Source organism: Nelumbo nucifera, chromosome 1 (assembly GCF_055504915.1).
Source record: "Nelumbo nucifera cultivar China Antique chromosome 1, China Antique-T2T, whole genome shotgun sequence".
Taxonomy (NCBI): domain Eukaryota; kingdom Viridiplantae; phylum Streptophyta; class Magnoliopsida; order Proteales; family Nelumbonaceae; genus Nelumbo; species Nelumbo nucifera.
The window spans coordinates 20,718,687-20,746,557 of record NC_142649.1 but is presented as its reverse complement, the minus strand read 5'-3'; the positions used below and the strand labels follow the sequence as shown (position 1 = coordinate 20,746,557).

The 27,871-nt window shown below is 37.4% G+C and overlaps 1 protein-coding gene across 5 annotated transcripts; it reads right to left on the bottom strand.

Annotated features, from left to right (window-relative positions):
• Window positions 1-5,395: 5,395 nt before the first annotated feature.
• LOC104605841 (F-box family protein) lies at window positions 5,396-19,101 on the bottom strand. Of its 5 annotated transcripts, none has more exons than XM_010270773.3 (3): window positions 18,661-19,098; window positions 16,540-18,457; window positions 5,396-5,968 (listed from the first exon to the last, which is right to left on the bottom strand). In XM_010270773.3, exons 2-3 carry the CDS (start codon window positions 18,450-18,452, stop codon window positions 5,953-5,955), a joined length of 1,929 nt encoding a protein of 642 aa, XP_010269075.1. In that variant the 5' UTR covers window positions 18,453-18,457; window positions 18,661-19,098; the 3' UTR covers window positions 5,396-5,952. The 5 variants fall into 5 exon arrangements, with proteins under 5 accessions (XP_010269075.1, XP_088752361.1, XP_010269074.1 ...); XM_088896235.1 differs by having other exon boundaries at window positions 16,540-18,444; XM_010270772.3 differs by having other exon boundaries at window positions 16,540-18,468; window positions 18,661-19,096.
• Between the last annotated feature and the right edge of the window lie 8,770 nt (window positions 19,102-27,871).

Sequence of the window (27,871 nt, the reverse complement as noted above, 5' to 3'; positions counted from 1 at the left end):
TCGGTTTGACTCTACCGTAAAAAAGTTTGACTTTGAGCAAAATCCGGATGAACCCTGTGTCTACAGGAAAACCAATGGTGATAAGGTTATGTTATTGGTTTTGTATGTAGATGACATTCTACTCATTGGGAATGATGTAGGAATGTTAATTACGGTGAAAGTGCGGCTTTCACAACAATTCTCCATGAAAGATCTTGGAGAAGCCTCCTATATATTGGGTCTTCGACTCTATAGAGATAGATCGAAGAGGATAATAGGATTATCCCGATCTGCTTATATTGACAAAATAGTTAAGAGATACAACATGGAGACTGGAAATACAGCAAGAAAGGAAATGTTCCTTTCAAACATGGAGTCACTATCTCTAAGGGTATGTCTCCCATGACTCCCAAAGAGATTGAGGGCATGAAAGGGGTTCCCTATGCCTCAGCCGCAGGGAGCATCATGTATGCCATGTTGTGCACTCGTCCTGACATCTCTCAGGCAGTGAGTGTGGTAAGCAGATACCAATCTAACACAGGGCAGGAGTATTGGACCGCTGTGAAAAACATAATAAAATACCTTCGAAGGACAAAAGAATTTTGTCTAGTATTCGATGGTAGTTCACTATAGATCCAAGGGTATACTGATGTCGATTTCCAGTCAGATCCAGATGATAGAAAGTCTACATCTGGTTATATCTTCACGATAGGATCGTGTGCCATTTGCTGAAAAAGCAACAAACAGGGGTCCACCGCAGATTTCATAACCGAAGCCGAATACATTGCCACAAGTGAAGCTACCAAAGAGGCCGTTTGGGTGAAGGAGTTCATTCAGGAATTAGGATTAGTTCCATCCACCACATCACCCATTCCATTGTTGTGTGACAACATTGGAGCCATTTCTCAGGCTAAGGAGCCACAGACCCCACTCGAAGTTGAAGCACATCGAGAGGAAGTACCATGTACTACGGGAGATAGTTGGAAGAGGGGACGCCCTGATTTAGAAGGTAGCATCAGCGGAAAATGTAGCAGACCCATTGACTAAGCCACTGGCACATAAAGTGTTTGAGAAACACGTCGAAAGTATGGGACTCCGGCTTGTACCCGATTGGACCTAAATGCAAATGGGAGTTGTTAGACAATTTTGCCCTTTAGCTCCAATCAGATTGAGGTACTTTTTAGACATTTATTGTAAATGAATAAAGTACATAATTGATTCATGTCATTGTGGTGTGTTTTTGTGTAATGCACTGGACACTTATTGTAAATGAAAATCACACACACACACACATAGAGAGAGAGAGAGAGGAGAGTGAGCTTGTGTAAAGCCACAATTTGTTCTCTTAGAAAATTTGAAGAACAATGATGGATGTAAAAGTCTTTTATCCATCTCATCAAAGAGATATTAAGGGCAAAATTGAAATATAAAAAAAACTTAAAACCACATGTAGACAAATGAGACTTAAGCCTCCCCTTAAACCACATGTAGACAAATGAGATTTAAAAAAACCACCCCTTTAAGTTTAATTTGAAAAATTAGGGGATGTCTTAGTATTTAGGTGAAATCTTAGAGGAGGCTTAAGTCTTTTATCCATATATTTTTTATTTTTTATATGTATAATAATAAAGATTATATATAATATTTTTATTTTTTATATATATGGTAAAAATAATTTTTATAATCCACGCACCCCTCTTCTTTTACCTTGTTTTGCTGGTCAAGGCTTAGCAAGGGGCGTTCATCATTAATGCATTATTGCTTATTAGCCTCAAAGACATGCCAAAGAAGTGAAGGAAGCTGTCATTGTTAGGAGTTGGGGAATATTGCTATCCATAATCAAGGGTGCAGTACAAATGTAGATAGATGCATTAAATCTAATTCAGATTAGCTGAATGGCTGCATAGCAGGCTGTAATCAATGCATCTATGAAAGGTGTGGGTCCCGTGTATTTTATTACTGGTGTGGAACACTATCATTGGTATCACAACCCATTCAATAGACATTGCGTTTAGTTGATCCTTCTTGCCCTATTGATTCAGCTAGTGGTCAATATTCAGTAAGGGCTAATCTGAGTCTGAATCACCTGCCAACAATTACATTCCAATACCCTCCAAACATGATTTGACACCGCACATCTCAATCTCATGGTTTGATGTTAGTGTTGGATCATGTTAGAAGGGTGTTGAGACATTTTGTTGGCAGGTGATGCATATTTAGCTAATCCATCCCTTGTAGGGATGTATTCTGGCACAGGTTAAAGTATCCATGCAACTGATACACACAAACTTTCTTTTCTAGCTTTTTTTTTCCCAAGAGTGGTCAGGGGTAGGGGTGGATTCGAGCCGAATAGTACCAGGCTCGAGCTCGGCTCAAGACTGTTCTACAAGGCTTGAGCTCGAGCTCGGCTCAAGTAAAAAATTCATAAGCTCGAGCTCGATCTTGAGAAAAAATATTTTATAAAAAAATATATATATATATATATATTTTTTTTATTTGATATTTAAAATTTTAAGAATTATAATAATTAATAATTATAATATTTTTATTATATATATCTATATTATTTTCTATAATTTTATTATATATTGTGCACATATATTAAATATCATATATATATATATGTATAAGTATATATTTGAGCCAGCTCGTGAGCCTCACGAGCCGAACTCTAGCAGGCTCGAGCTTGGCTCGTTTAATAATCAAGCCAATGAATTGGGCTCGAGCTCAGTTGAAACCGAGTCGAGCCGAGCATGAGAAGCTCGTGAAAAGCTCGGCTCGTTGCCACCCCTAGTCAGGGGTCAGTCTTAGACCTGTCTACCCCCTCAAAAAGACAAAACAACCCAAAAGCCCATCATTTCTTGTACGACAAGCTCTTTAATTTGATGTGCATTGTATCGAAATTTTGAACCTAGGTTTCACCCTTAAAACAACATTGTCTTTTTATCCATGGTTTTCAAGACCGGACCGAACCGGATGATCGGATTGGAAAAACTAGGTGACCAGTTCCGTTTTACCCCAAAATTGTCTTTTTGGCCAAAAAACGTTGATTTTGTCAATAAACCGTTGACCCAGGTGGTCGAACCGCTTGAACCATCCAACGGTTTTTGGATGTTTTTTAATTTTTTTTATTTCTTTTGTCAGAATGGGCCATCCGTTCGGTACATACGGTCGGACTGTTCAACCCAGGAACCAGACCCCTAAACAATCCATTGTCCGTTTCGATTTTAAGAACCTTCTTTTTATCACAGAAGTTCCGATTCTTAAATATCTAAGTGGAGTTTCACATTCGATTAAAGCCAACATGAACAAGTTGGATGCAAATAAGAGTCTCAACCATATCTGAAGATCTGAACTCAAGATGGGCATAATTGAATCGAATTCAGATATGATTTGATTCAATTCGATGAATATCGAAATTCAACCAAATTCAAGATGGGTTTCCAAAGTTTCTCTCTCTGGGTTTCTAGAGTTTCCCTCTCTTTCTCTCTCTCTCTCTCTCTCTACTCTAAGAGTCTTCGTCTCAGGGTTTCCTTGGTTATTTCTCTTTGTCCACCCTACCCCCTTTCTTTTCTTCTCCCTCTCCCCCTCTTCTCCGTTTCTTCCTTTCCCTCACTCATCTCTCTCCTTGATTTTCTTGTTCCACTTCTCGTTCTTTCCTTTCACCCATTCTTCTCCTTTATCTTTTGTTTTTTCTTTCTGTTCTTTTATGCAGGGATTTTGATACAAGAGGTTGACTCTTCCTTAAAGAATTTGGTGTTGGGTGGTGGCCTTTATCGCTTCTTTGGCTTTCACCATTAACGGCTGTTTCCAGAGTGTATTTCACCGGCGGTTACATTACAATTCTGACGGTTATCGTTTTGGTGGTTATAGTTCTGACAGTTACAGTTCCAACAGTAACAGTTCCAGTGGATACAGTACAGTTCTGGCAGTTATAGTTCCGAATGTCTCCAGTTTCTCGGTGGTTGGAGATGCGGTCAATTGTTTTTTCTGTTGGTGATTCTGACTAACTTTATATCATTGTAGAAATTCTTTTTTTGTTCTCCTTTATCCAATATGCGCTTCGCTTCTTTTGCTTGGCACTGTGATTACTCCCTGTGTTCATACAAATTTCTTAATTCGAATTAAAATATTAAAATTTCTAATCTTCGGATGTTAATTGATTTGATTTAAATTTGATCTATTTACACTCTAAGACGTGGAGCCTGTTGAGTGTTTGATTTGATCTTTGTCAAGAGTTATTGGAGGTTTTCCAACTGTGAGAGTATTCCCGCTTTTAAACGTTCCAACTACCATGTTTCATACTTTCATCATTACACGCAACGAAGTCATCTTGTTCTGGAACATTGAACTTAGACCATTGGCAACTTCTGGGTTTTGACTAACCTGCCTTCTCGTCAGGGTATTATTCTCTCTCTTCTCGTCAGGGCAGTAAAGAAAACATTACCTTAGTGTCTAGCGTCTCCGCCACGGTGATAGCTCGCTGCAGGTTTCCCTACCTTTTCCTTCAAACCATACAAACCTTTGTATGGATTTCCCTATTTTTCCCTTCCTTTCCCTACATTTTCCTTCAAACCAAAAATAGCCTGAGTGTCTGGAGTCTCCACCACAGTGATAGCTCACTCCTGGAAAAATCTGATGTTTAACCCTGTCCAGAGGCCGAGAGAACTTGGATAGAGTATAACAAGGAAAAAGTACAAAGAGATTTCTTTTTTCTTTGATGCAAAGAAAGAGATTTATGCATTAACAGGTCTGAGTCATTTGTTTGGTAGCTTAGTCATGACTCATAGTAGGGCTAGCTTAGTCATGATTCATGGCACAATCATATCTTGTTTGGTACCAGACTTCCTTTCTTTTACTAGTTAGTAAAGTGCAACCACTGAGTCCGCATCTGCTACCCACAAGCCTACGCAGAGAACACTAAAGCCACACATCGGGAACATCTCAGTTGCCACTCATGGGGAGATGTTCCCCATGTGTGGATAGCGTCTTTGTGGGTAGAAGATCCAAGCTTGCAACCAGTGCCTGCTGAAACGGAGACTGAACCAAGAAAAAAAAGTGTTAGCACTTACAAACTATAACAGATTCAGATGCTGTTAAAAGCCTCAATGATTCTCATATGATACTCAGTACTGTGATTACGGTTCACAAGTTGTTAATACATGATAGCATGGCAAAGTAACTTAGTAGAGTGTTTCCTGCATTTTAAGTTTAGATGAAATGAATTGATTTAAGCAATTCAGTTGTGGTAAACCCTAGTTGCTGCCTTAATGCTAAAGACCCAAATAATAGGTACTTGAGGTCACAAAACAATGTAAAAAGAAATACGAAACTCGTACTTGTCCAACAGTCAGTTTCCTCAGCAAGAGCAAAGGGTCCATTTAAGCCGATAAGCAATTCTACAAAATTGGACAACTTTAATAAAAATACAATGCCAAACTTTATTTAGATCAAATTACATAGGTTTTTTCTTCCATTAGTATCACACCAAGTATGAGCTGATCCTTTGCTATTGGGGACAAAAGCATCCAGTGTTTATTTTTTCATGTATATACCTTAAGGTTTAACCCAAGGACTATCTGACATCAAAATCAAACCCATACATGAATATCTAACTTTGAAGAAAACTACGAAACGAGTTCTGGTAAACTTGCTTGACATCAGTGGTAGAAGTGCAGTGTACTTGGTCACTGTGAGTCACTGAGGGAAGAATCCAATTATTGTCACTTTTGGGATGAAAGATGTTTTTGTACCTTTGAAACATCAGCTGCTGAAGGAGATCTTTGGAGAATATATCATTCCATCCCAATCATCGCACTGATAAGACTCTTAAAGAATGTATAACGTTGTTGTACCTTGAAACTATTAACTTCTTATGAGCTTCTGAGAATGCAGTTCCTTCCCAATGGAATCAACACAGAAACTGTACAGGAAACACTGAATCTGTACTCTACCTTCTTGGCCTATATGATCCTATGAATATTGCTGCCTGTCATAGAAAAAGCATGATCTACACCTTAGAGGATAGTACAGTAATTGGCATTAGGAAGGGAATATGTTAGAACTATTCTTAAAAACTAGAAAGGGCGACAATGCACAAACATTCTATTACCGAATTCATCTGTAGAAATGCAGCATCATTTTTCATGGGAAAAGTTAAATCATAGGAGACATCCAAGTTTCTAATATTACACAGGAGATTATTGAGTAAAAATAAGATAGAAGGAAAAAGGAATCATGAAAACTAAAAGCGCATCTTTGCTGAAATAATTGAGTTGCATTTTCAGCAAGTTAACGGCAAAAACTTCATTCATTATTTTTCTCAAAATATTTTAAAAGTTGCTAGTTGCTAATTTCTGGAATATTTCCCATATTTTGGATCTACATTTTTTTGGTAGAAAGTATTTTGAACCTACTTCATATTTTCAAAATTGATTCCATAATTTCCCAACGAAGAACACTTCTCTCTGCTTTCATGTTCAAAAAAAAAGTGAAGATGGAATTATTTTGTGAGGCTCAGTTTCTTGGAAATCACCCCCAAGAAACAAACCACCCTAAACCTTCTGGAAAATATGCTAAGATTGTAAGCAGCAGGTTTCTACAAAAAAAGAAACCTAAAAGGACATTAGCATTTGGAGGGGGAGGGGGAGGGAGGAAGAATAGAATAAAACCCAAGGCCTGGATAGTCATGGCACATTCTTGTTTGGATCTGATATCCTTTAAATAAAAGCATCAGCAGTTTGGGGAACTATTCTTGGCCTTTTCCGTTTCCAGCAAAAATGGTTTTATACAGGAATACCGTAATGGTTGAGAAAGACGTTCACATTAAAGGACTATCAAAGAAGGAAATCTTGGGGGGTTTGGTTTCAGCTAGTATGTTGGAAGGAAGTCAGAATGGAAGACAATCCAGGTTTAGCTCTTAATAATTAAAAAAAAAAAAAAAATCATCCTTGGCAGTGTGGTCTCTTATGCCGTGATATCAAACAACAGAAAGAGGACTATCAAAGAAGGAAATCTTGGGGGGTTTGGTTTCAGCTGGTATGTTGGAAGGAAGTCAGAATGGAAGACAATCCAGGTTTAGCTCTTAATAATTTAAAAAAAAAAAAAAAATCCTTGGCAGTGTGGTCTCTTATGCCGTGATATCAAACAACAGAAAGAAGTCAAGGTTGGAATCACAGCTTCTAAAGTTGTAAAATGTAAGCATAGAAGGAATAAAATTGCAAAATCTTCTACCTATGTCTGGTCATGTCCACTTTGGGGATTTTATAGTAAAGGCAATGCCTTTTTTTGTGGTAAACAATGTTGAGGTTTACAATCTCAAGAATTTGGAATCTATAGGGGAATTTTCTTGCCTTGTGGAGTAACCTGGTGAAGAAAAAGAGAATTCAGGAACAAAGGGGATGAAGGCTCTAGTGACAGCAACTTTGAGGAAGACAAGGAATAAGAACCTAATGAGGAATAAGTGGTGGATGATGGTGTTAGAGCAAACCAAGAAAAAAATATTAATAAAGTTAAAGCATCATTAAAATAAGCTACAAGTACAATGATGTCCAATCCAAAAAAGAAAAAAAAAACAATGTAGAGGAAAAGATTACTGGAATTGACAAATCAAAAAGGATCAATTAGAGGTAAATAGATATAAGTTGTCCAAATGTTTGTGCATGACAGTTTTACAGCATTTTGGTCAAAAGATAAGAGTTAAAGCATCACCAACCAAAGGTACAAGTCAATGTTCCCATAGACATGAACCTCCCAACCATAATGAACAACCTAGTCCATCCAGTTGCATTAGTAACAAGACTTCTAAAGTCCCAGAAGATAACACATACTCAAAGCAACATTTATAATCGTCTCCATTCCCTATCTTTGTCACATAGCCACAAGTCGATGAACATTCTCTCCAGGGTTGTAAGCAAGTCAATTCAGATAGGATAAATCTAGATTCAAATATGATGCAACTATATATTCAACATATTCAGGAATGATTTGAATGCTACTAGTTCAATTCAGATTGGGTTCTGATATTACATTTTCACCTAAAATGACTTCCATGAGGCCTGAACCTAAATCTTTTGGTGTAGGAAATATTAAAACCAACTTTACCACTAAATATATGTTAGTTAATACATATATTTTATAGATCATAATCAAGCTAGATCAGATCATTCATGATCAAGGTACAACCAATTATAATTGGTACCAATTGACAATTATATGCAGTCTAATGAATCACAGGTGGATCATGTTCTGATCCATTGAGAGACTTAATTTTTTATTCCTCAGGCACTTGGTCATTCTATATTTACCACTAGATCAGTAAGTTAAACAACTTGTAGATGCATCCATATTTAACCATATTTCAAATTAGATTGACTCAGAACAATATAAAGAATATCTAAAAATGTGATGCAGGGGAAAATGCTGAAGCAGGGAAAGGTTCTTCTGTAGGCTTCAGAAGACATTCTCCAGCTCAAGAAGGTGCTGACTCCTAGAGAACCTATTCTTTTTTTTTTTGGGTGAGAGAAGGAACTGAGATTATATGAGGTTGAAGAAAAGAAATATCTAAGAAGAGGAACGAATTGAAAGAAAGTTTACAGAAGAGGAAGATGCAGATCATAACAAAGAAGAGGAGGTTGAGTGAAGTAGAGAGACTAAAGAGAGATGTAGAAGGAGACAAGAAGCTCGAGGTAAAAGGAGATAGAAGGAAAGGGGGAAAGTAGCGGGTAGGTGGCAAGGGGTTTGTAAAAAGAAGCGGAATGAAGATCCTTAGTTAGAATGTGAGGGGAATTGGGAGTGCGAAGAAGAGAGCAACAATAAAAGAGGTAATAAGACGGTATGACCCAGACATTGTGCTGTTGCAAGAGTCTAAGAGAATGGAGTTTAGTGACAAATGGGCAAGGAGTGTATGGAAAGCCAGGGGGATTAGCTGGGTGGCGGCTCCATCGTGGGGTGCTTCCGGGGGGATTGTAACAATGTGGAAGAGGGATGTGGTTGAAGGGATGGAGGAGTTGATCGGAAAGTATTCGGTTTCCATGAAGTTTAAGCAGCAAGAGGATGATTATATGTGGGTGCTCACAAATGTTTACGGACCGAATGATTACAGAGAGAGAAAGGAGCTGTGGGAGGAACTGGCTGATGTTAGAGGGTTGTGGGATGGGCCTTGGTGCATGGGTGGGGACTTCAATGTGATAAGGTTCTCGGAAGAGTCCAATAAGATTAACCAGAGGGTGACAAAAAGCATGAGGAAGTTTAACAGTTTTGTGGATGCCTTTGAGCTTAAAGAGATTCCCCTAGCGCATAAGGCATTTACATGGTCAAATCTCCAATCTAGACCCATTTGCTCTAAGCTGGATAGATTCCTGTTCTCTTTGGATTGAGAAGAACATTGGGGAACCTTGGATGCTAGAGCTCTCCCAAGGGTGACCTCGGATCACTGGCCCATAGTGTTATGCAAGGAGGAAAGAAGGTGTGGAGGTCCTACCCCCTTTAGATTTGAAAATATGTGGTTACTACATCCAGGGTTTACTAACAAAGTGAGGGAGTGGTGGCATGAGTGTAACCCGTCGGTGGAGTGGGAGGGGATAAAATTCTATAAGAAACTACAATTCTTGAAAGCAAGAATTAAGGAGTGGAACTTGATGGAGTTCGGGAGGACAGAAGAAAGAAAGGGAGACTTGATGAAGAAGATTGAAAGCCTTGACACTTTAAAGAGGAAAGGGGAGAATTTGAAGAGGAAGACAATGACCTCAGGAGAGAATTGAGAAAACAGTTAGAGGATTGCCTGCACAAGGAGGAAGTTAGCTGGAGGCAAAAATCTCGGTGTAAATGGTTGCAAGAGGAAGATAGAAACACTAGGTATTTCCACTCTCTAGCAGATGGCAGGAGAAGGAAGAACTTTATCTCCAAATTGGTAGAAGATGGAGTTGAGTTAGTACAGCAAGAGGAGATTGCCAGGGCCTGTGTGGAGCATTTCAAATCTATTCTAAGAAGGCCTGTGAGTAGAAGGGTGTGGGTAGAAAGTTTGGATTGGCCAGATGTAGGGGTGGAGAACAGGAGAAGGATGGAAAGAAGCTTTAATATAGAAGAGATCAAGGAGGCTGTGTTTTCTATGGATAGAACAAAAGCTCCAGGGCCGGATGGGTTTACAATGGCTTTTTATCAAGATTGTTGGGATATTTTGAAAGATGATCTCTTGCGGGTGTTTGAGGAGTTTTTCAGGAGAGGAATTGTCAATCCGGGTGTGAACTCTACATTTATAGCCTTAATTCCCAAAAAGAAAGATGCATCCCACCCGAAGGATTTTAGGCCAATAAGTTTGGTGAATAGCTTGTACAAGATCATTGCAAAAGTGTTGTCTTTGAGGCTGAAGAAGGTAATTCCGGAAATCATTGAACACTATCAAGGAACTTTTGTGAGTGGAAGACAAATTACAGACCAGATTTTAACTGCTAATGAGAGAGTGGAGAACTTTAAGAGGGATAAGAAGAAGGTAGTGGTCTGTAAGCTAGACTTGGAAAAGGCTTATGACTTGGTGGACTGGGGGTTCTTGAGGAAAGTTTTAACCAAATTCGGGTTTGGGGCTAGATGGTGTAAATGGATCATGGGTTGTGTCCGGAATTGTCATTATTCAGTGCTAGTGAATGGGACAGTGGTAGATTTCTTTCCAGCCAGTAGGGGTATAAGACAAGGAGACCCCCTTTCTCCTTTCTTGTTCATTTTAATTGCGAAGGTTATGTCCGGAACTGTCCAACTTGAAGGTTAACCTTGGGAAAAGCTGTGTAGTGGGGGTGAATTTGGAGGAGGGAGAGATCAGGGAGAGTGCTGAAGTGCTGGGGTGTGAAGTCACGGGGTGGCCTCTGAATTATTTAGGATTACCATTAGGTGATAATCCCAAGAGAGAGAGCTTCTGAAACCCGGTGATGGAAAGGTTTGAAAAACGATTGGTATCTTGGAAAAAGAATTACCTCTCTCTTGGCGGGAGAATTACATTAATTAAGGCCACGCTTGCTAACTTACCCATCTTCTTCATGTCGGTGTTTAAAATCCCAGTGAAGATTGCTAAGAGGTTAGAGAAGTTAATGAGAGATTTCCTGTGGGAGCCGGGAGAAAAGAAGAGGGATCATAGAGTTAGCTGGGAAATAGTGTGCAGGAGTAAGTCGTGTGGTGGTTTGGGGCTTGGGAGTATTAGGAGAAGGAATATGACTCTGCTGGGGAAGTGGTTGTGGAGGTTTCCTATGGAGAAGGAGAAGCTATGGGCTAGAATAGTGGCAAGTATTCATGGGCTGGAGCACAACAGATGGGACGCTGGAATCAGAGCTAGGATCACAAGCAATTCTCCTTGGAAAGCCATTCATGACTTGCTACCAGTTTTCATTCCTAATATCAGGTATGACTTGAATTCCGGTAATTCCATAAAATTTTGGGAACAAACCTGGGTGGGGAGCGCCCCTCTAAAGGATCAGTTTCCGTCTTTGTACGCTCTTTCTGATTTGAAAAATGAGTCGATCTCGTCTTTCACCACCCCGTCCTCTTCCACTTCTGGGATTGGGTGGAACTTGGGTCTAAGAAGGGATTTGAGGGATTTAGACTTCAACTGTATCTCGAACCTTCTTGCAATTCTTGATAACGTTGTCTTAGACCCCACTAGGGAGGATTCTAGAATTTGGACACCTAACCCCAATGGCATTTTCTCTTGTGCTTCTTTCTTCAAAATCTTAAGTCAGTCCACCAGTCCTACCCTGTCCCCTTTTCCTGTTGGTGAGGTTTGGTGCAGAGCTATACCTCCTAGGGTTGGTAGTTTTTGTTGGGAAGCCTATCTGAAAAGAATCAACACTGGTGATTTACTCCAAAAGAAGAGACCCAATACTTGCTTGTCACCTCAGTGGTGTGTTCTGTGCAAAGCAGATGGGGAGACTAGTTTTCACCTAATGGTGTCGTGCCACTTCGCGAGGTCGTTGTGGGATTGGGCTTTCTCCTTGTTTGGATGTAACTGGAATCCCCCATCAAACATGCAGGGCCTTTTCGCCCCCTCCTTCTTCAGGTGGCGGTTAAAAAGGGGAAGGACAATGTGGAGAGGACTAAGGGCTGCAGTATGTTGGACACTGTGGGAAGAAAGGAACTCCAGGATATTCTCAGAAACTCAGAGAGGGACAGCAGATTTGAGGACTATCATACAGTTTAGGGCGGTACAGTGGCTGAAATCCCTGGAAATATTCACAGATTACACTGTGGATGACATGTTGAGGAAGTGGGGTGAAATTGCAAGTTGCACACAGACCAAGTCAGTAATGAGTGTGGCTTGGACCCCCCCACCTAGTGGATTCTTGAAATTAAACTTTGATAGATGCAATAGGGGAAACCCGGGACAATCAGGGATCGGGGGTGTTTTTAGAGATGAAAATGGGGTCATCTCTACTATGTTCTCAGGCCCAATTGGAGTGGGTGACTCCCTTAGAGCTGAGATATGTGCAGTTATGGAAGGAGCCCGGAAAGCTAAGGAATTGAACATCAAGAAACTTATAATTGAAGGGGATTTAGAGGTGGTGATAGGGTGGCTGACCAAAGAACAAAATGATCTTTGGAAGTATAACAATGAGAAGAGGAAATTCAAATGGCTGGTGCGGGAGATGGAAGTTAAGACATGTTGGATTAAGAGATCAGCTAATTCCCTAGCTGACGGTTTAGCAAAACAAGGGGCAGAAAGGGATTCCTTGTTTTGGGCTAGGTTGTAATGTTAGTGTCCTTGTATCTTTGTATTATCTTCTTTCCTTTCTTGAAGTTCTTTGTGACTCTTGGAAGATAAGTGTGTTTGTCTTCCACTTGTAAATTTTCTACTGATGAATTAATGAAAGTGTTATTGATCAAAAAAAAAAAAAAGAAATATCTAAGAGGAGTACACATTTATATGAAATATATGATAGTAGCTCAATCCTCAAAAAAAAAAAAAAGACTTATATAGCTGTCGTGATACCCAAAAAAAACCCTTGCATGCTCATAGCCCAATCTAGCTAAATCATCAATAGCAGTATTCATCTTCTTTGTAATCTGGCAGAAGGTTGTTAAGCAGGAATTGAGAGTGCCTCCAATTTCATTCAGATAGTCTACCAGTCTCCATTATAGTGTTGGCCGAGTCCCCAATAACAAACAAAGATGGCAAATGTACTCTTTTAGTTATTCTTAAACCTGTAAGCACAGCTACATCTGCTTTCAGTGCATCTGCATCTCCTATTGGATCATTAAAAGTCTAGATGCTACCATCATTTTTTTTTCTGTAAACACACTAACTCAATGCCTGATGGTCCTGGGTTTCCATGTGCACTAACATAATTCAATGAGCTCTAGGATGAGGGAACCACCTAGGATTGGGGGGTGAAGAATGATTGAACAACAAATTAAAATTAATAAATTCCTTCTACGAGTTACTGATAAAAAAGTGATTGCACAACAAAACCTCAACCGGATTTCTTTATTATTTGAGGAGGCCTATTTATCTCTTTCCTTCATTCTTTTTCTTTCTAGTTTTTCTTTTGTTCTCTTTATTGCTGTTAAATAATCTTTGCACATATAGTTTCTCAGGCGAGCTGTGTACTCTTTGTTTCTTACCTAAGTCATCATAATGCCTCTTTCTCTTTTCACTAAGCCCTCCTGCCTTGATCTCCATTAATAGTCCTTATCAATACATTATCTTAATCATGCTATTTCTTTCTCTTCCCTATCTACCTCAAAAAAGAAAATTCCTTATCAGCCCATTATCTTAATTCAGATACCACTCATCATCTACCTTAATTTACATATCAGTTTCATGCCTGCATATACCCTAATAGCCATCACAGATCTGTTGGTGAATCTATCTACTATCAGGATGTTGTCAATCCGTAAGTTAACAATTACTTGACCTTATTCCTTCACTCTACTAGGCCTCAAATTACAAAAAACATTCCGTCTCCCCCACCCCTCCTGGGAATATATCCATCTGTGTTCTCAATTACAAAACTTGGATGCTTCAATAGTTCTTATAGCTGAACTTTTCCTGCTCTAATCATCTCCATAACCATTAATCTGACCACTGGATTCCAGTCATCTAAACTCTAAATAGTTTGTTTCAGTAATCTGTGGACAACCTACAGATCTTTTGTGAAAGTACAAAGAACAAAGAAAGCAGAAACTGTTTACAAGCACAACTTTATTTATTAATTAATTCTCTATTTGTTTATTTTTAATCAGTACAACGAGCAATCAGAAATGAAATCTACTATTCTAAAGAAAATACGAGTAGGAGTTACCTCACAAAATTAGGCAAAATACACCGAGTATATTTAAACCAACCATAACCAAGAACCAAAAGAACTATAACTGACACTTGTGAATTGTATAACCAAACAGGGGGTGGATAGGGATCAACTTTTTTGGGGTTACTAGTTGTATATAAAGTGATTGTATGGGGTTAGGTAGCAGAAGCTAGCCTAACAAAAAGGGAGAAGCTTGACACTTTGCTTTATGTAGAACATTATTTTTAACAAAATTGACTTTTAACAATAAGAAAAAACACTTGGGAATTCTCATCATCACCATATTAGAGACCATAGCTGAGTATGGTTTTCTCCAAGACTTTTGAAAGATAATCAGAGATACCCCCTAAAATATCGTTCAAGAACAGAGAACTGCCAAATTGATAGCACTTTAGAACTTTGCTGTCCCTTTACAATAAAGCCATCATTCTGATCTAATCTATAAGCATAGATATTTTTGTTGATGAGTAACTTGTTTAATATGCTTAATTGAAATCGAGAGAAAATTATGTACATACAGCAAGCATCCCTTAGATTAAGATGGCCTTTTCACTTTCTTTGTGAATCAAAAGTTAGCCCCTGTACCCCAAAACAAATTGTCTCTATCCATCTTTATTTTGCCAAAGTGTCCGCCAGACCATGAGGTATTGAGTTGTCAATGATGTTGAGGGGAGAACATGAGCTAGGTTTTCTTATGATCAGAACTTTGGGTGGTCAGGTGGATACTGATACACTTGAAACAGTCAAGGGAGATGCTTCTGAAGGAATGGAAATGGAGTGCGGCTCAATAATCCCCAAGCCATTAGAGGAGATCGCATACAAGGATCTCCACAAGTTGAATCTGGGAGAAGACATGAGTATATTACAAGTACATGAAATTTTCTTACAACCTATGCTTAAGGAAAGCCTGCAACAACAAGTTGCTATGGTGATTCTCACTGATGTTCAGAGTTTATCCTAGGGAGGTTTTAGATGCAAATACTACAAGAGATGTAAAGAATGGATGGACAGAAATTCAGGTAGGTAGATTGAGCATTGATTTATGTTGTAGCAGAAGGTCCAATTCTCAGTCATGGAGCTTGGAAGGTATGGGGAGACAAATCGCAGATGTGAAAAGCCATAGATTTGTTCATGTAACCAAAGTTTTTTCTTGGTTAAAGAGAAGTTTGTGTGGTCCAGAGCTGTTTAGAGTTTCAAGAAGGTCAATAATAGAAAAGATGGAAAGGTTCCTAATCAGAGAGCAGGATGGAAAGTTGAAAATTTGAAGGAGGATCCAAAACACGGATCAACCTTGTACAGTTTGATAGGCGGGGATTTTCCACATTTGAATTGAATGATGTTTAAAACTAAAGGCTTACCAATTAGGTTAACAAATAAAAAGAAAATACCAATGACTATTAAGAGGTTGAAGGGGGTTCCATGCTGGTTGTGAACTGGATGAATAACGGTACTCAAGGAAATTGGATTTACAGGTAAGCATGAGAGAAATCAGACAATTATCAAGAGAGGCAGATGCCACCTTTAGATGGATTAACAGACCAGCAAATGGTTTGGCTGATACCTTTGCCAAACAAGGGTGGTTTTTAGTGGACAACTTTTTTGGGCTTCATTGTATAATTGATGCCATAAAGAGGTGACTCTTCAGGAGCCTAAGCTGTAAACCTGTTATATTTATTAAGAGTCACTGATCAAAAGAAATTCCTATTGTAATTATGTGGGGGTACCTAAGAAAATAAATATACATATACATGGATATTTCAATTAGAAATGACTTCAATTGAGTAGAAGTTCAAAATTAGAAGCCTATGGTACCAGAACACTAACAAAAAAAAAATGATACCAGGATAATACTTGTACTGATGTACATTATTTTGTTGTGTGTTAGACACTTGTTCTCCATGTCCAACACCTTGTCCAGCTGTGTCTTTACCAAAAAGAGAAATTTGGGTTATAACATATTCCCAACATTTGTACAATGGCATAAATGTAACATTGGCAGAACGTTTGCAGATCTTATTGGTTGGTTTCCAATACCCCATGCATATCAAATGCATAAAACAATAATATTTGGGGGAGCATTCTATGGCCATTTTATAGAAGGGAAGAAAATGATAAAAAGAACCAACTTCCCCAACATCTATCTATTAAGGAATCCTAACTACTTCTCATGATATAGCAAGCTTGTCTACACATAAATTCAAGCAGAGATTGATGGAGATAATAAAAAAATAAAAAGTCCAGAGCCATCATTTTAGAGATGATATCGACGAACCTTGGTGATGACAGACCACCTGCAAACACATTTGAGTATGACTTTGTCAAATATGAGAAGTTGGCAATAGGCGGTAGAGCAGGCACCTGTTCACCTTTCCTTAGAAGTTGTTGCAAGTCAAGCCTCTGCAAGGTCAAGACAACTCTTGTTTCTTTCCAAATGAATGCAAGCAATCCATTTTGAATCACAAATAGAGAACCAGGCTTGGAGCCTGGATATCTGAAGCCATAGCCATTTGCAATGCCCTCCCCATTGTAAGCATGCAGCATATCCACAGGAAAGGAATTTCCATCATTATCCCATGGAAATGGATCCTGTAAAGGCTCATCAACCTTTACAACAAACATTGCCGAGCCATTTGGATGAAGGACATAATGGGTGCCTTCTAATATTTTGGTTGCAATGAGAAGTCGTTGCCCCTCGGTTTCTTCATAAGAAAGCAAAAGCAAAAACAGAGCCTTTCCGGGTTTGTCTTCGGAAGATCTACCAGGAGGCCAGCCAAAGGTGCCACCCCATAGGCCAGCATACTCTTCACCAGCTGCAGGGGCCCTTGTGGGCAACTTATATAGGGCAAACCGGTTGTCAGGCATGTTTGGCCATGCTCGATAAGTGGTTAACTTCATAGTAGAGGCATGCAGGTTAAGTCCTAATGTGTCACCAGACATTAGAAACTCATGAAGCTGTGCATGCTTCTTCCCACTGCTTGAAGTACCATTTTTTGAACTTGAACGACTGCCATTAACCGAGTTTGACCTCCCAAGGATTTGTTTCAGTCCATCCCTAAAATATCCTGCAACAGTTTTGCTCCTTCTACGCTGTGAGTGACTTTCTTCCCCATTAAGAGAACCATGACAACCACTTGAACGATCAAGACTCTTTTTAATCTTGCTCAAATCCATCTGGGTGGGATCTGACTGCAATCCAGGAGCTGCCTCCCAATCGAAGTGCCCAACACCAAGCCTATGCATCTGCAAAAGCAGCATACGACGCTCGGACAAGAGCACCATATCCCTCTGAAATTTCTTATAATCATCACTCGATCTGGGAAAAAGAGGCCCGATTGCTGAATCAGGAACTTTTAAGCGGACTACATTAGTGACAATCTCGAGCAGCTTCCGGCGATCTCCGAAGGCCAATTGGCTGAAAGGAATCGATTCGTTTGGTTCAGTCATCCGTTGTGACCTGGAAATCCCATTGTCCGACATAGAAATCCTTCTAGACAGCTCCCTATCGGAATGAAGATGAACAAGACTCTTACTATGCGACAATCTCCTTTCAGAGTTCTGCATTTGTGGCTCAACCTCAAGTAGAAGCACATTACAGGTCCTATGAATCGGCTTCAGGGAACCAGGATAGAAGTAGTCACCATCCTTCTCTCTCCCATGAAGGAAGAACGCCATTGAACCATCACAGTCACCAATGATCTCAAAGACCGGAGCCCACAGAAGGGGACCATCCTCAAGACCCAAAGGGCCAAGCTCTTGTGGAATGATCCTGCACCCAACAACGGATATGAAACCAGGCATGACGTAAACTACATTGCCGAGCTCAGGGTTTTGGTGCACCCAGATGCCAATTAAGGGTCGAACACCGACGAGGAATCGACATAGGGCCTTGTAGGAGATGACACCCTCACGCCACTCAGAAAGTTCCCGAGCAGCGACAAGCCCCAAAGCCTCGCACTGCACGAACCAAACCTTGTCTGTTGCAGCGAGAGCGTTAAGGCTCCGGCAGCTTAGGCTGAGGCTGCATATGTCCCTCGGAGAGAGGAAACGGGAAATGATAGCAAAAACATCATCAGGCAGAGCTGATAGCAAATCAGATCCACGGGGAAGAGCTTGATCCATCATTAAACGAACTGATTGATGGTCCATGGCAGAAACCCCACAAAATTGAGTTGCAAATCTGTGCATAGAATCTACATAAACCCTAGGATTCAGCAAAACCATTCAATTCCGAATCTATAACATGTATCCATTATCAGTAACAACATCAAAATCAATAACAACAACAACAAACAAGCAAACAACAATAGCAGCGAATGCTAAGGGGAGATCCTCTAAAACCCTCATAAACCCTCTTTCAGAAGGGGAAAAAGAAACAGAATTTAGATATTGAAACCTGGAAACGAACTGGGTATCTTTCGGATTCTCCAAAAGTTGTCTCAGAGGAACCGTGCATGGCGGGGAGAGAGGGAGAGAGAGTTCAGACTTGTCAGAAAAGAATAAAGAAATACAAGAACAAGCAGTGTAATTATTGAAGATGGGCAGAAGCAAGGTGGGTATTCTTCGCAATCGTCGTCGTTGAATCAACTCAACGACAAATCATCATCGATGAGCCCTTCACCTCCTCTCAATTAAAAGGGGAATGATGAAGAGAAGCGAAAGATGTGATTAATTAGCCTAATACGGCAATTAATTACTCAATTTATTTAATTCATTTTTCAATAATGAAGAGAAAAGACAGACGAAATTCATCTCTCCATCTCTAACAGTTTAACGGGGGCCAACCAATCCTGATTATTGAATGGGATTAGTTGAAGGTAAGCTACCAGCAGAGTCCAACTCATTAGGGCTTTTTTATTCTTTTCAGCATTGACGCCTGCTTTGGGTGATTAAAAAGTCTTTGGCACTTGGGTCAGCACACCTGCAGTAGTCCTACCAGGCCCATTGGAGCTTGGAAGCTTACATGAGGACCCAGCTGTAGAACTACTCGAAACCCTTTGTTTTGAGTGGGTAAATTAGGTTTCTTGGGGCTGTTTGATAACTGCTGAAATGGCATGAATGACTCATTGTTTTGTTTTTTAGTGGATAAAATAATTAAACAGTAAAATAATCCGAGGGATGTGATGATCAACCAGACTTGGGCTATCATAGAGTCACGACCTCCTAGAAAACTTATTAATTGAATGACCAAGTGATAAGTCATTCAGTTCAGCCACTTCAGCTGTTATCAATTGGCCCCTTATTTTGAAAATTTAGATTAATTAATTCATTGTTTTATTTTTTAATGGATAAAATAATTAAACAGTAAAAATAATTTGAGGGATGTGATGATCAATCAGACTTGGGCTATCATAGAGTTCACAACCTTTTTGAAAACTTATTAATTGTATGACGAAACAATAAGTCATTCAGTTCAGCCACTTCAGTTGTTATCGATTGGCCCTTTATTTTGAAAATTTAGGTTAATTAATTCTCTTAAATTTATGGGGAGGTTTTTTCCAATGTATGAATAGATACCAATACTTTCTGGGTGTCTGCAAGATCTTACATCCTTACCGTCAAACCCCTAAAAAATAGTAACCAAAAAATTTTCAAAAATAAAAATCTATATTTTTGGTAGAAAAAAGATGACAAAAATCTACTTGGGTCTTAGAAGTAGACTGGGTACCATCCCTTTTTTTGGTACATGAAGACTGCGTACCACCCTGACCTTTAGCATGTTTTCACACAAAGTGACATGTTTAGACTTGAACTAGGGATGATCATGGGCTGGGCCAGGCCGGGCTTTGCCTTCATAACAACGGGCTTAGGTTAGGTCCGGGCCCAGCCTGACCCATATTATGGGACTAAAAATATAAGCCCAGGCCTGGCCTTACATGGGCCCGGGTTAGGCCGGGCCAAAATTCCAAGCCTAATTATTGTATTTCAATTCCAAAATTAAACAATTGTACCTTTTTTTCACTTATTGTCGTGAAGACTATAGTAACCTGTAAGAAACTTTAAACTTAATATCAAGATAAAAGCTTCTAACATAAAAGAAATTAAATAATTATACCTTGTAATTTATAAGTTTCAATTGGTCATTAGTATGTTAAAAATGATAATTTAAACAAACTAATTCTTCTATCAACAAAAAATCAACCTAAAACCTATAATACCTATCAAAAAATAACCATCCATTGTCAGTAATATCCATAAAACAACTTTAAACATCTCTATAAGTGGCTCCATCTTCCATTCAATTCTTACAAAGTGAAATAAAAAAGATATTAGCAAACTAAGAAAAAATAGTTCAAATTAATGTAAATAAATTAATAAAATATTGAAAATGGTTTCAATTTTACCCAAAACTTGCAACCAATCTAAATTTCAGATTTGTCTTCATCACTAGAAGATTCGTCTTTTGGTGAGAGAGAGAGAGAGAGAGATTGGGCATGGCGGTGGTTTTGTGAAATTGGTGAGAGAGAGCCAAGAAGATTAGGGTTTAGTAATTTCTATATTTCATTAAATACTATATTAGAATTTGGTAAAATCTAAGACCGTAGGATTAAAATCTTTAATCTCCTACAAATCTCTATTTAATATATAAAACATCAATTATCAAATATTTTTAAATAACATATATACATAAATATATATATATATATATATTATTTATAAACATCTGGGCCAGGCTAGGTCTAAAAAAATTAGGCCCAAACCCGGCCCTAAATTTTGCGGGCTTGGCCGGGCTAGGCTGAAATGATCATTTTACCTAGGGATGCAAATGGATTGGATCGGATTTGAATCAATCAGACACTGTTCATGTCAGATCCGATCCGATTAGATGTGTAAAACGGGTTATGCCACAGCCCGCGTTGGCCTTGGGTTGTGCCGCCCTCCCTAGGGATAATTTGGGGGGGTTGGCCCAACATGGCCCACGGCCCAAGCCCATGCGGGCCTGTGCTGAGCTGTAGGCCTGGGCGGGGCCATAGGGCGAACATTGGATATGGGACAAATCGGACCAAACTGTTTTTGTTTTTTTTTTGTTTTTTTGACATTTTGTATTTTTTTATTTCTTTGCTAAGTAAAACTAAAATATTTAACTTTCCTTCTATTTGAAAAATAAGAAATCTAACAAATAAATAAAAAAAAAATACTTAACCAAATAAGAAGTCAAAGAGACAAAAACTCAAAGTGAATAACAAATTGGAAGAAAAATAGGAATTTATTTCATTTAAATTTGAATGATACAAAGCATACAATGGTTGGATGAATGAAATATGAAGATTGAAAATGGAATAAATTAATAAATTATAAAAAATACAATATAGCTACAGATTGAAAATAAAAACTACGTTATTAAAAAATATCAAATAAATTAAATAAAATTAAAACAAAATTTACAATAATTTGAAAAAATGCTATACAACTATTGAGTATACAAAAAATATTGACTTCATCATTTTCTCCTACTGTTCTTGACTTTGATCATTTGCTTCAGGTGAAACATCAGATGTAGTGTTATGCCCTCTTTTGTCTTATAATCTATCTTCAACATCCAACAAATCTTTAAAGTAGATGCACATATCTAGACTTTCATCATTCATACAACTTCTCTTGTCATCCAATACCCTAGTATGTACACTAAAACAAGATTCCGATGGAACTGTAGACACTGGAGGGGTTAGTAGATCACGTGTCATAGCAACGAGAATTGGATAATTTTTTGCATGTTCACTCCACCAGGCTAAAATATCAAAATTATTTGTTCCTTCCGAGGTGAAGGAAGAATCACCTAAAGTAGAAAAATTTGCTTGTAAATAAAAATTAAGTTCAATAAATTAACTTGTTGTCGAGGCAATGAAATTTTTGTTTCTTATTGAATAAAAAAGTTTTTCTCTTCCACTACTGGACTCAAGTTCAGAAGTGGAAGATGCAACTGTACAAATAATAAACTATTAATTTCTTTTTTTTTCAATTTCAATATTCATAGTTTCACAATATGTTTGAAGTAAAATATCTCAACCATCTTTCCTAATCCTAGGATCTAATATGAATAGAAATAATATTTAAAGCATCCGGAATACATAAATTTAAGATGTGAGATGCACATCTGATATGAAATAATTTACCATTTAAACATGGTTTTAATTAAAACTTTAAAATATTTATTACTGAATCATTATTACTAGTATTATCAAAACTAATAGAAAATAATTTATTATCAATTCTATAAGCATGTAAAGTACTTAAAATACTTGCAACAATAGTTGGGCCAGTATGCGGCCATTCAAGCCTAGTACAAGGTCCAAAGTATCGGAAACGTAAGGTGTATCGAAAAGATAATTTTAAGAGACGTTTCGGGATACATTTTGGATATGCATGGACACATATGAAAAATCAAGATACGCATGGATACATTAGAAAACTTATATAAATCTTAAAAAATACATTAATAACAATAAATATAAATTTTATATGACCTTAAACAAATTATTTAAACACTTATAAAGAAAACAAGGTATTTAAACATACAAACCCATACCTCAATAGTTTATATAAAATGTGAGAAATAGGGGAAAATTGGCAATTGTTGAAGATAATGGAAGAAGTAAAATGTGTATTAATTTTTAGAAAATCAATATAATTTATATTAACGTTTATTAGTATATAAATTTTAATAATCAATTTTAACATTAATTAATGAACATCCATTAAGAAGAAAAATATTTGCTAAGAATAATAATACATACAACTATAATCAACAATTGAATATGGTGTAGTGGTTTGTTTATATTTATTAGAAGCATACTACCAAGGTTCAATTCTCCTTACCTTTCTTATTTGTAGTTTTAAATATGTTGGTTTAATGACAAGTCAACTTCGAATTTATTGCTTTAATGGCGGGTCAAATTAAAATTTGAACTTGAATATTGTCATAAATGTAGTAATTAATTATTAATTAAGAGAGAAAAGGAGTTATTAAGAGAGAGGTAATACAAACGAAAAGAAACAAAACTATTGGATTTGTAGTGTTCCATGTATCGGGATGTTGCTAGAATGATACGCATCGGCCGTATCGGCTGATAAGTTGTGATTTTTTAAACCTTGGCCTAGTAAAACTTAAAATTCTTTTATTTAAAAGTCAATTTTCAACAATAAAATGTCTGGTAACACAAATATAACTTATGTTAAATTCAGAACTCCAAATACCATAAGTAATTGTAACTTTAGAATTAAGATTTGATAACATATAAATTAAATTTTGTTTATATGAATAAAAAATTTTTAAATCATATGATCTAATGGTATTCCTAGAAAATTTTTTAAATTTGGGATTTATAGAATTGCAAAACCATTTTTCAAGTTTAGTATCTTCAACTAACAAAAATGGTTGTTCAGCATATACAATGTATTTTGCTAATTCTTGCCTTACGCAAATGTCTGCCCAAATGGCCAGTACCACCCTTGCTACAATAGCTAGTCTTTCCTACATATTTGGCAAACAACTCTTTTTCCCTCCCCTGAACCTCCTCTATTTTAAATATTTTTCCAAATTGGGCTAATCAACTTAGTGGCATTCTTTTTATTTCCTCTAGTATCAGTACTAGGGTCGGAAGCTTCATCAATATAAATAACATCCATATTGGTGTTAATACAACAATGTTGCAATTGAATATCGGCGACATTAAACATATTGGGGAATGGTTTTGGGAGGAGCCGGCCATTTTTTTTTAATTCTAAAAAAATAAAAATTTATTTAATTGCACTTACCTGGATTGTCGGTTCGAAATCCTAACTTGATTTCAAGGGTTGAAACCTTTCAACTCCAAGAGTCCAAGCCTCCCAAATTGCTAACTTGAGAGTTAAGATACTTGAGCTGTTGAGCAAGCCTTCTTCTTGTTGAAACTTCAATAAAGTTGATAATTGGAGAATCAGAAAATGTATGAGAGATCGGGAGATTGAAAGATTGAGACTTGAGAGAGTATGAGAACTAGAGAAGAGATTAGGAGAATTGTTGAATTGGTGTGAAGAGACTGGTGGAGGATAGGGCTATCTATAGGAATTGAAAATAATTCAATTGCCCAAAATACCCTAAAAACTAGCTATTTTTTAGTTGTTGGAAGGGGTATTTTGGTCATTGTAAAGTTATTTATCACTTTACCAAAATGCCCCCTAAACTAGCTATTGGGGGTATTTGTGTCATTCCTTCTCCCCCCAAACCAAAATACATAAATACCCCCCATATAGCTGCTTATAGTTGTTGGGGGGCTATTTTTGTAAAAAAAACCCTAAAAGGTTAAACGACTAGTTCATCGGACAGACCAAGCGCGGCTTGCTATGGGCCCGTGGATTGTGCCAACATGTAAGTAGTGGATGGCACGACACGACACAGCCAGCCTGTGGACCTGGAACCCCAGGCCCGCACGACTTGGACCATTGTGTCAGGCCTGGCACAACCTACATGCTGCGTGTCATGCCATGCCGAACCGCGGGTGACATGACCTGGTATACACCTTTAGATCTGATTCGAAGATCCGATCGGATTTGATAGGACTCGATCTGAATTTGAATCCTATTGGATCTTCAGATTTGATTTGATCTGACTTGTTTTCTTTAAAAATAAAAAATATACATTAAAAGGTAAAAATAAAATATACCAATTTAAATAAAGAAAAACAAAAATACAAGTATTTTTTAATTATTTTCATCATATATATATACATGTTTTTTATAAAAAATAAATAATATATCAAATTTATAAAAATATAATATAAATAATATATTTATAAATAAATAAATAATATATATATGTATTATACATATTTATAAATATATAACACATCGGATCGGATAGGGGATCATCCGAATCCGATCCAATATATGATCAGATCATAAGATCTGATCCGATCAGGTGGTGATCTGAATTCAACCATGTAGGATCGAATCAAATCATGATCCGATCCATTTGCACCCCTAATTTTACCAATCCACCAAGTAATGGTAAAAACCAATGTTTTACAAACCAACCCAAAATCACAATCGCTTTGGCCACCAGTTTTTGGGTCAGTGACTTAATTGCTCGATTCGAACAAATGGCCCATTCCAATTTAAAAGTATAAAATCTTAAAAAATAATTAGAATAAAAATGTCCAAAATCATTGTTTGGGTCGAAGGGTCAATAGTTCGACTGCTCAGGTCAATAGGTCGCTAATTAAGTGAACAGTTTTTTGCTAAAGAATGAGTTAAGAATGAAATAGAACCGATTGCCAGAATAGTTCCCGGGCTGAACAGTCTGACCATCTGGGTGAAGACAGTTCGAAAACACAGGTTAAAACAACATTTTTTGGGCCGTTTTAGTAATCAAATTTATAAGTCCATTGATCAAATTCACCCACAAATCATCTCTTATCCAACTAGAGTGTATTTTACTGCTGAACTGCTTAATTTTATGTGATTCCAAATGGAGTAATACAGGTAATAATGTTATCATACCCTGCACACATAGAAGAACTAAAGAAGTATTACTAGTCTGATGATGTGTTTTGTGCCCTAATCCCAGCTTCCTTATCTTTTATCGTTTATTGGTATAGTTTTTCCAAAGTAGAGATAGATGTTGATTGATGTTTTTCTTTCTGTTTTTGGGTAAACAATTGAGTACATCAGCTTTTTCAATGAAGACGCAAGCATCCTTTCAAGCATTCCACTACCACATGGATAATCAGGTTGGAGGTCAATTTTGAATAAAAAAATTCAAGCCTAAGTACGATACTGATTATGTGTCCATCACTGGCTACTTTAGACCTATAACAATTCAAATTTATAATCAGCTCCATCTATAACACCCATATTTACCGGTGAATTGGCATTAATTCCGACCTAGCACTTAATCTGAACTGTAAAAACCCCCAATTTTTTTTGGAGTTATGGTTTTCCGCTTCTTTATACCATTGGTTGCCACTTTCATGAATTGGAATTTTTTTGTGGGATAGAAGGGTAAATTTATGAAATATCCCTTGAAGTTTGATAATTGCAATTACTTTTCTTGAACTTTTTGACATGATTGCAAGTATACCCTTTTTGTTAGAATCCTCTAAAAAAGGCACTAAAATGTCCAAAATACTCATTTTAAGTATTATCGAGATTGATTTCTACAAAAGAAAAAACAATGCCATCTTTATAAACAACAAAAAAGGGAGAATCTTTTCAACTTTACCTTTGAGCGATTGATATGGACGCATTTGAAAAATAAATCTATTTCAGAAAAGAGATCAGGGGATGATTGCAATTATCAAACTTTGGGGGTGGTTTCAGAAATTTACCCTAAAAATAAAAAAGGTAAAAAAGAGAATTCATCTTTCCCATGCTGCCTAAATTTTCTTTCTTCCTTGGTTTTCCTTGCCAGTCAATTTAAAGGAAAATCACTTTTTTTTTTAGACTTTCTTTTCTTTTCTTGGCACTCAAATGCATCATTAAATCTAAAACGCATAAATTTCCCAGAGGTTGTTCTCCAACATTGGTTTCTTTTATTGTGGTTAAAAAAAAAATAGTCCCATAATAAGAACACATAAATTTCTTATGTAGTGCTTTTTCCTTTTTTTTTTTCTCAAGTAGAACAACTGTAGAAGTGTAGTCTTCAATTTCTACTTTCTAAAATTTGATTTTGTTGATATGTTATTTCAGAAAGTATGTAATGTTCTAATAGAGATTTTAATTAAATCCAATCCAAAACCGGTCCATTGACACCCTTAAACCACATTACCTGCACCTGACTCTATTAGGAGCTGATTAACAATTAATAGTGTCTAAGGGTGTCAATGGACCGGTTTTGGATTGGATTCGTCCAGTATAAAATCGATTTGGATGGATTAAACGGACCAACAAGACATATTGGATTAGACCAATTCGATCCAAAATATTTATTAGATTGGATTGGATCTAGTCCATCCATAACAAATTTATATTGGATTGGGTTGGATTAAGCCAACATCTGATTCGTTGACATAAGATAAAAATATATGTATTAATGGATCGGGTTTGGATTGAAACCAAACAGATTTGACAGACGTTAAATTGGACCAATCCAAATTAATCTAAAACATTCATGGAATTGAATTGAACTCATGTTGAATTGAACTGGATCGGACCCAAGTCAGCCATCAAGTCTGTCACTTCTCGTGCATGATGTGGAACATTATTATAGATTAAACAGCAACTAATTAATATAGCAATCAAGTGCAGTTAATCCAGATTCAATTATGATGATGAGAACATGTTAGAACCAGACTAGCTGAACCAGAATATGCTGTAGCGTCCAAACATAGACATACCAACTGAAAAGAAAAGATTGTCTATTTTGTTGATATGTCGCTTTCTAAAAACAAGAAAAAATAAGACACTACCCATAAGATGCTACAGCCGCACATTTGGAATATGTTTCTAGTTGAATGTTGTCATTGATGGAATTGATTCTGGATGTGTGGCTGCGCTGTGTTGCGGGTAGTGTGTGGATAGAGATTCATGTATTATCCACTCTGCCCTCTCTGTTTATTGAATGGCAAATGTTCCCCCCACATGCTCCTCGTGAATTTGGTAAACCATACACATAAGTCAATCTCATGATC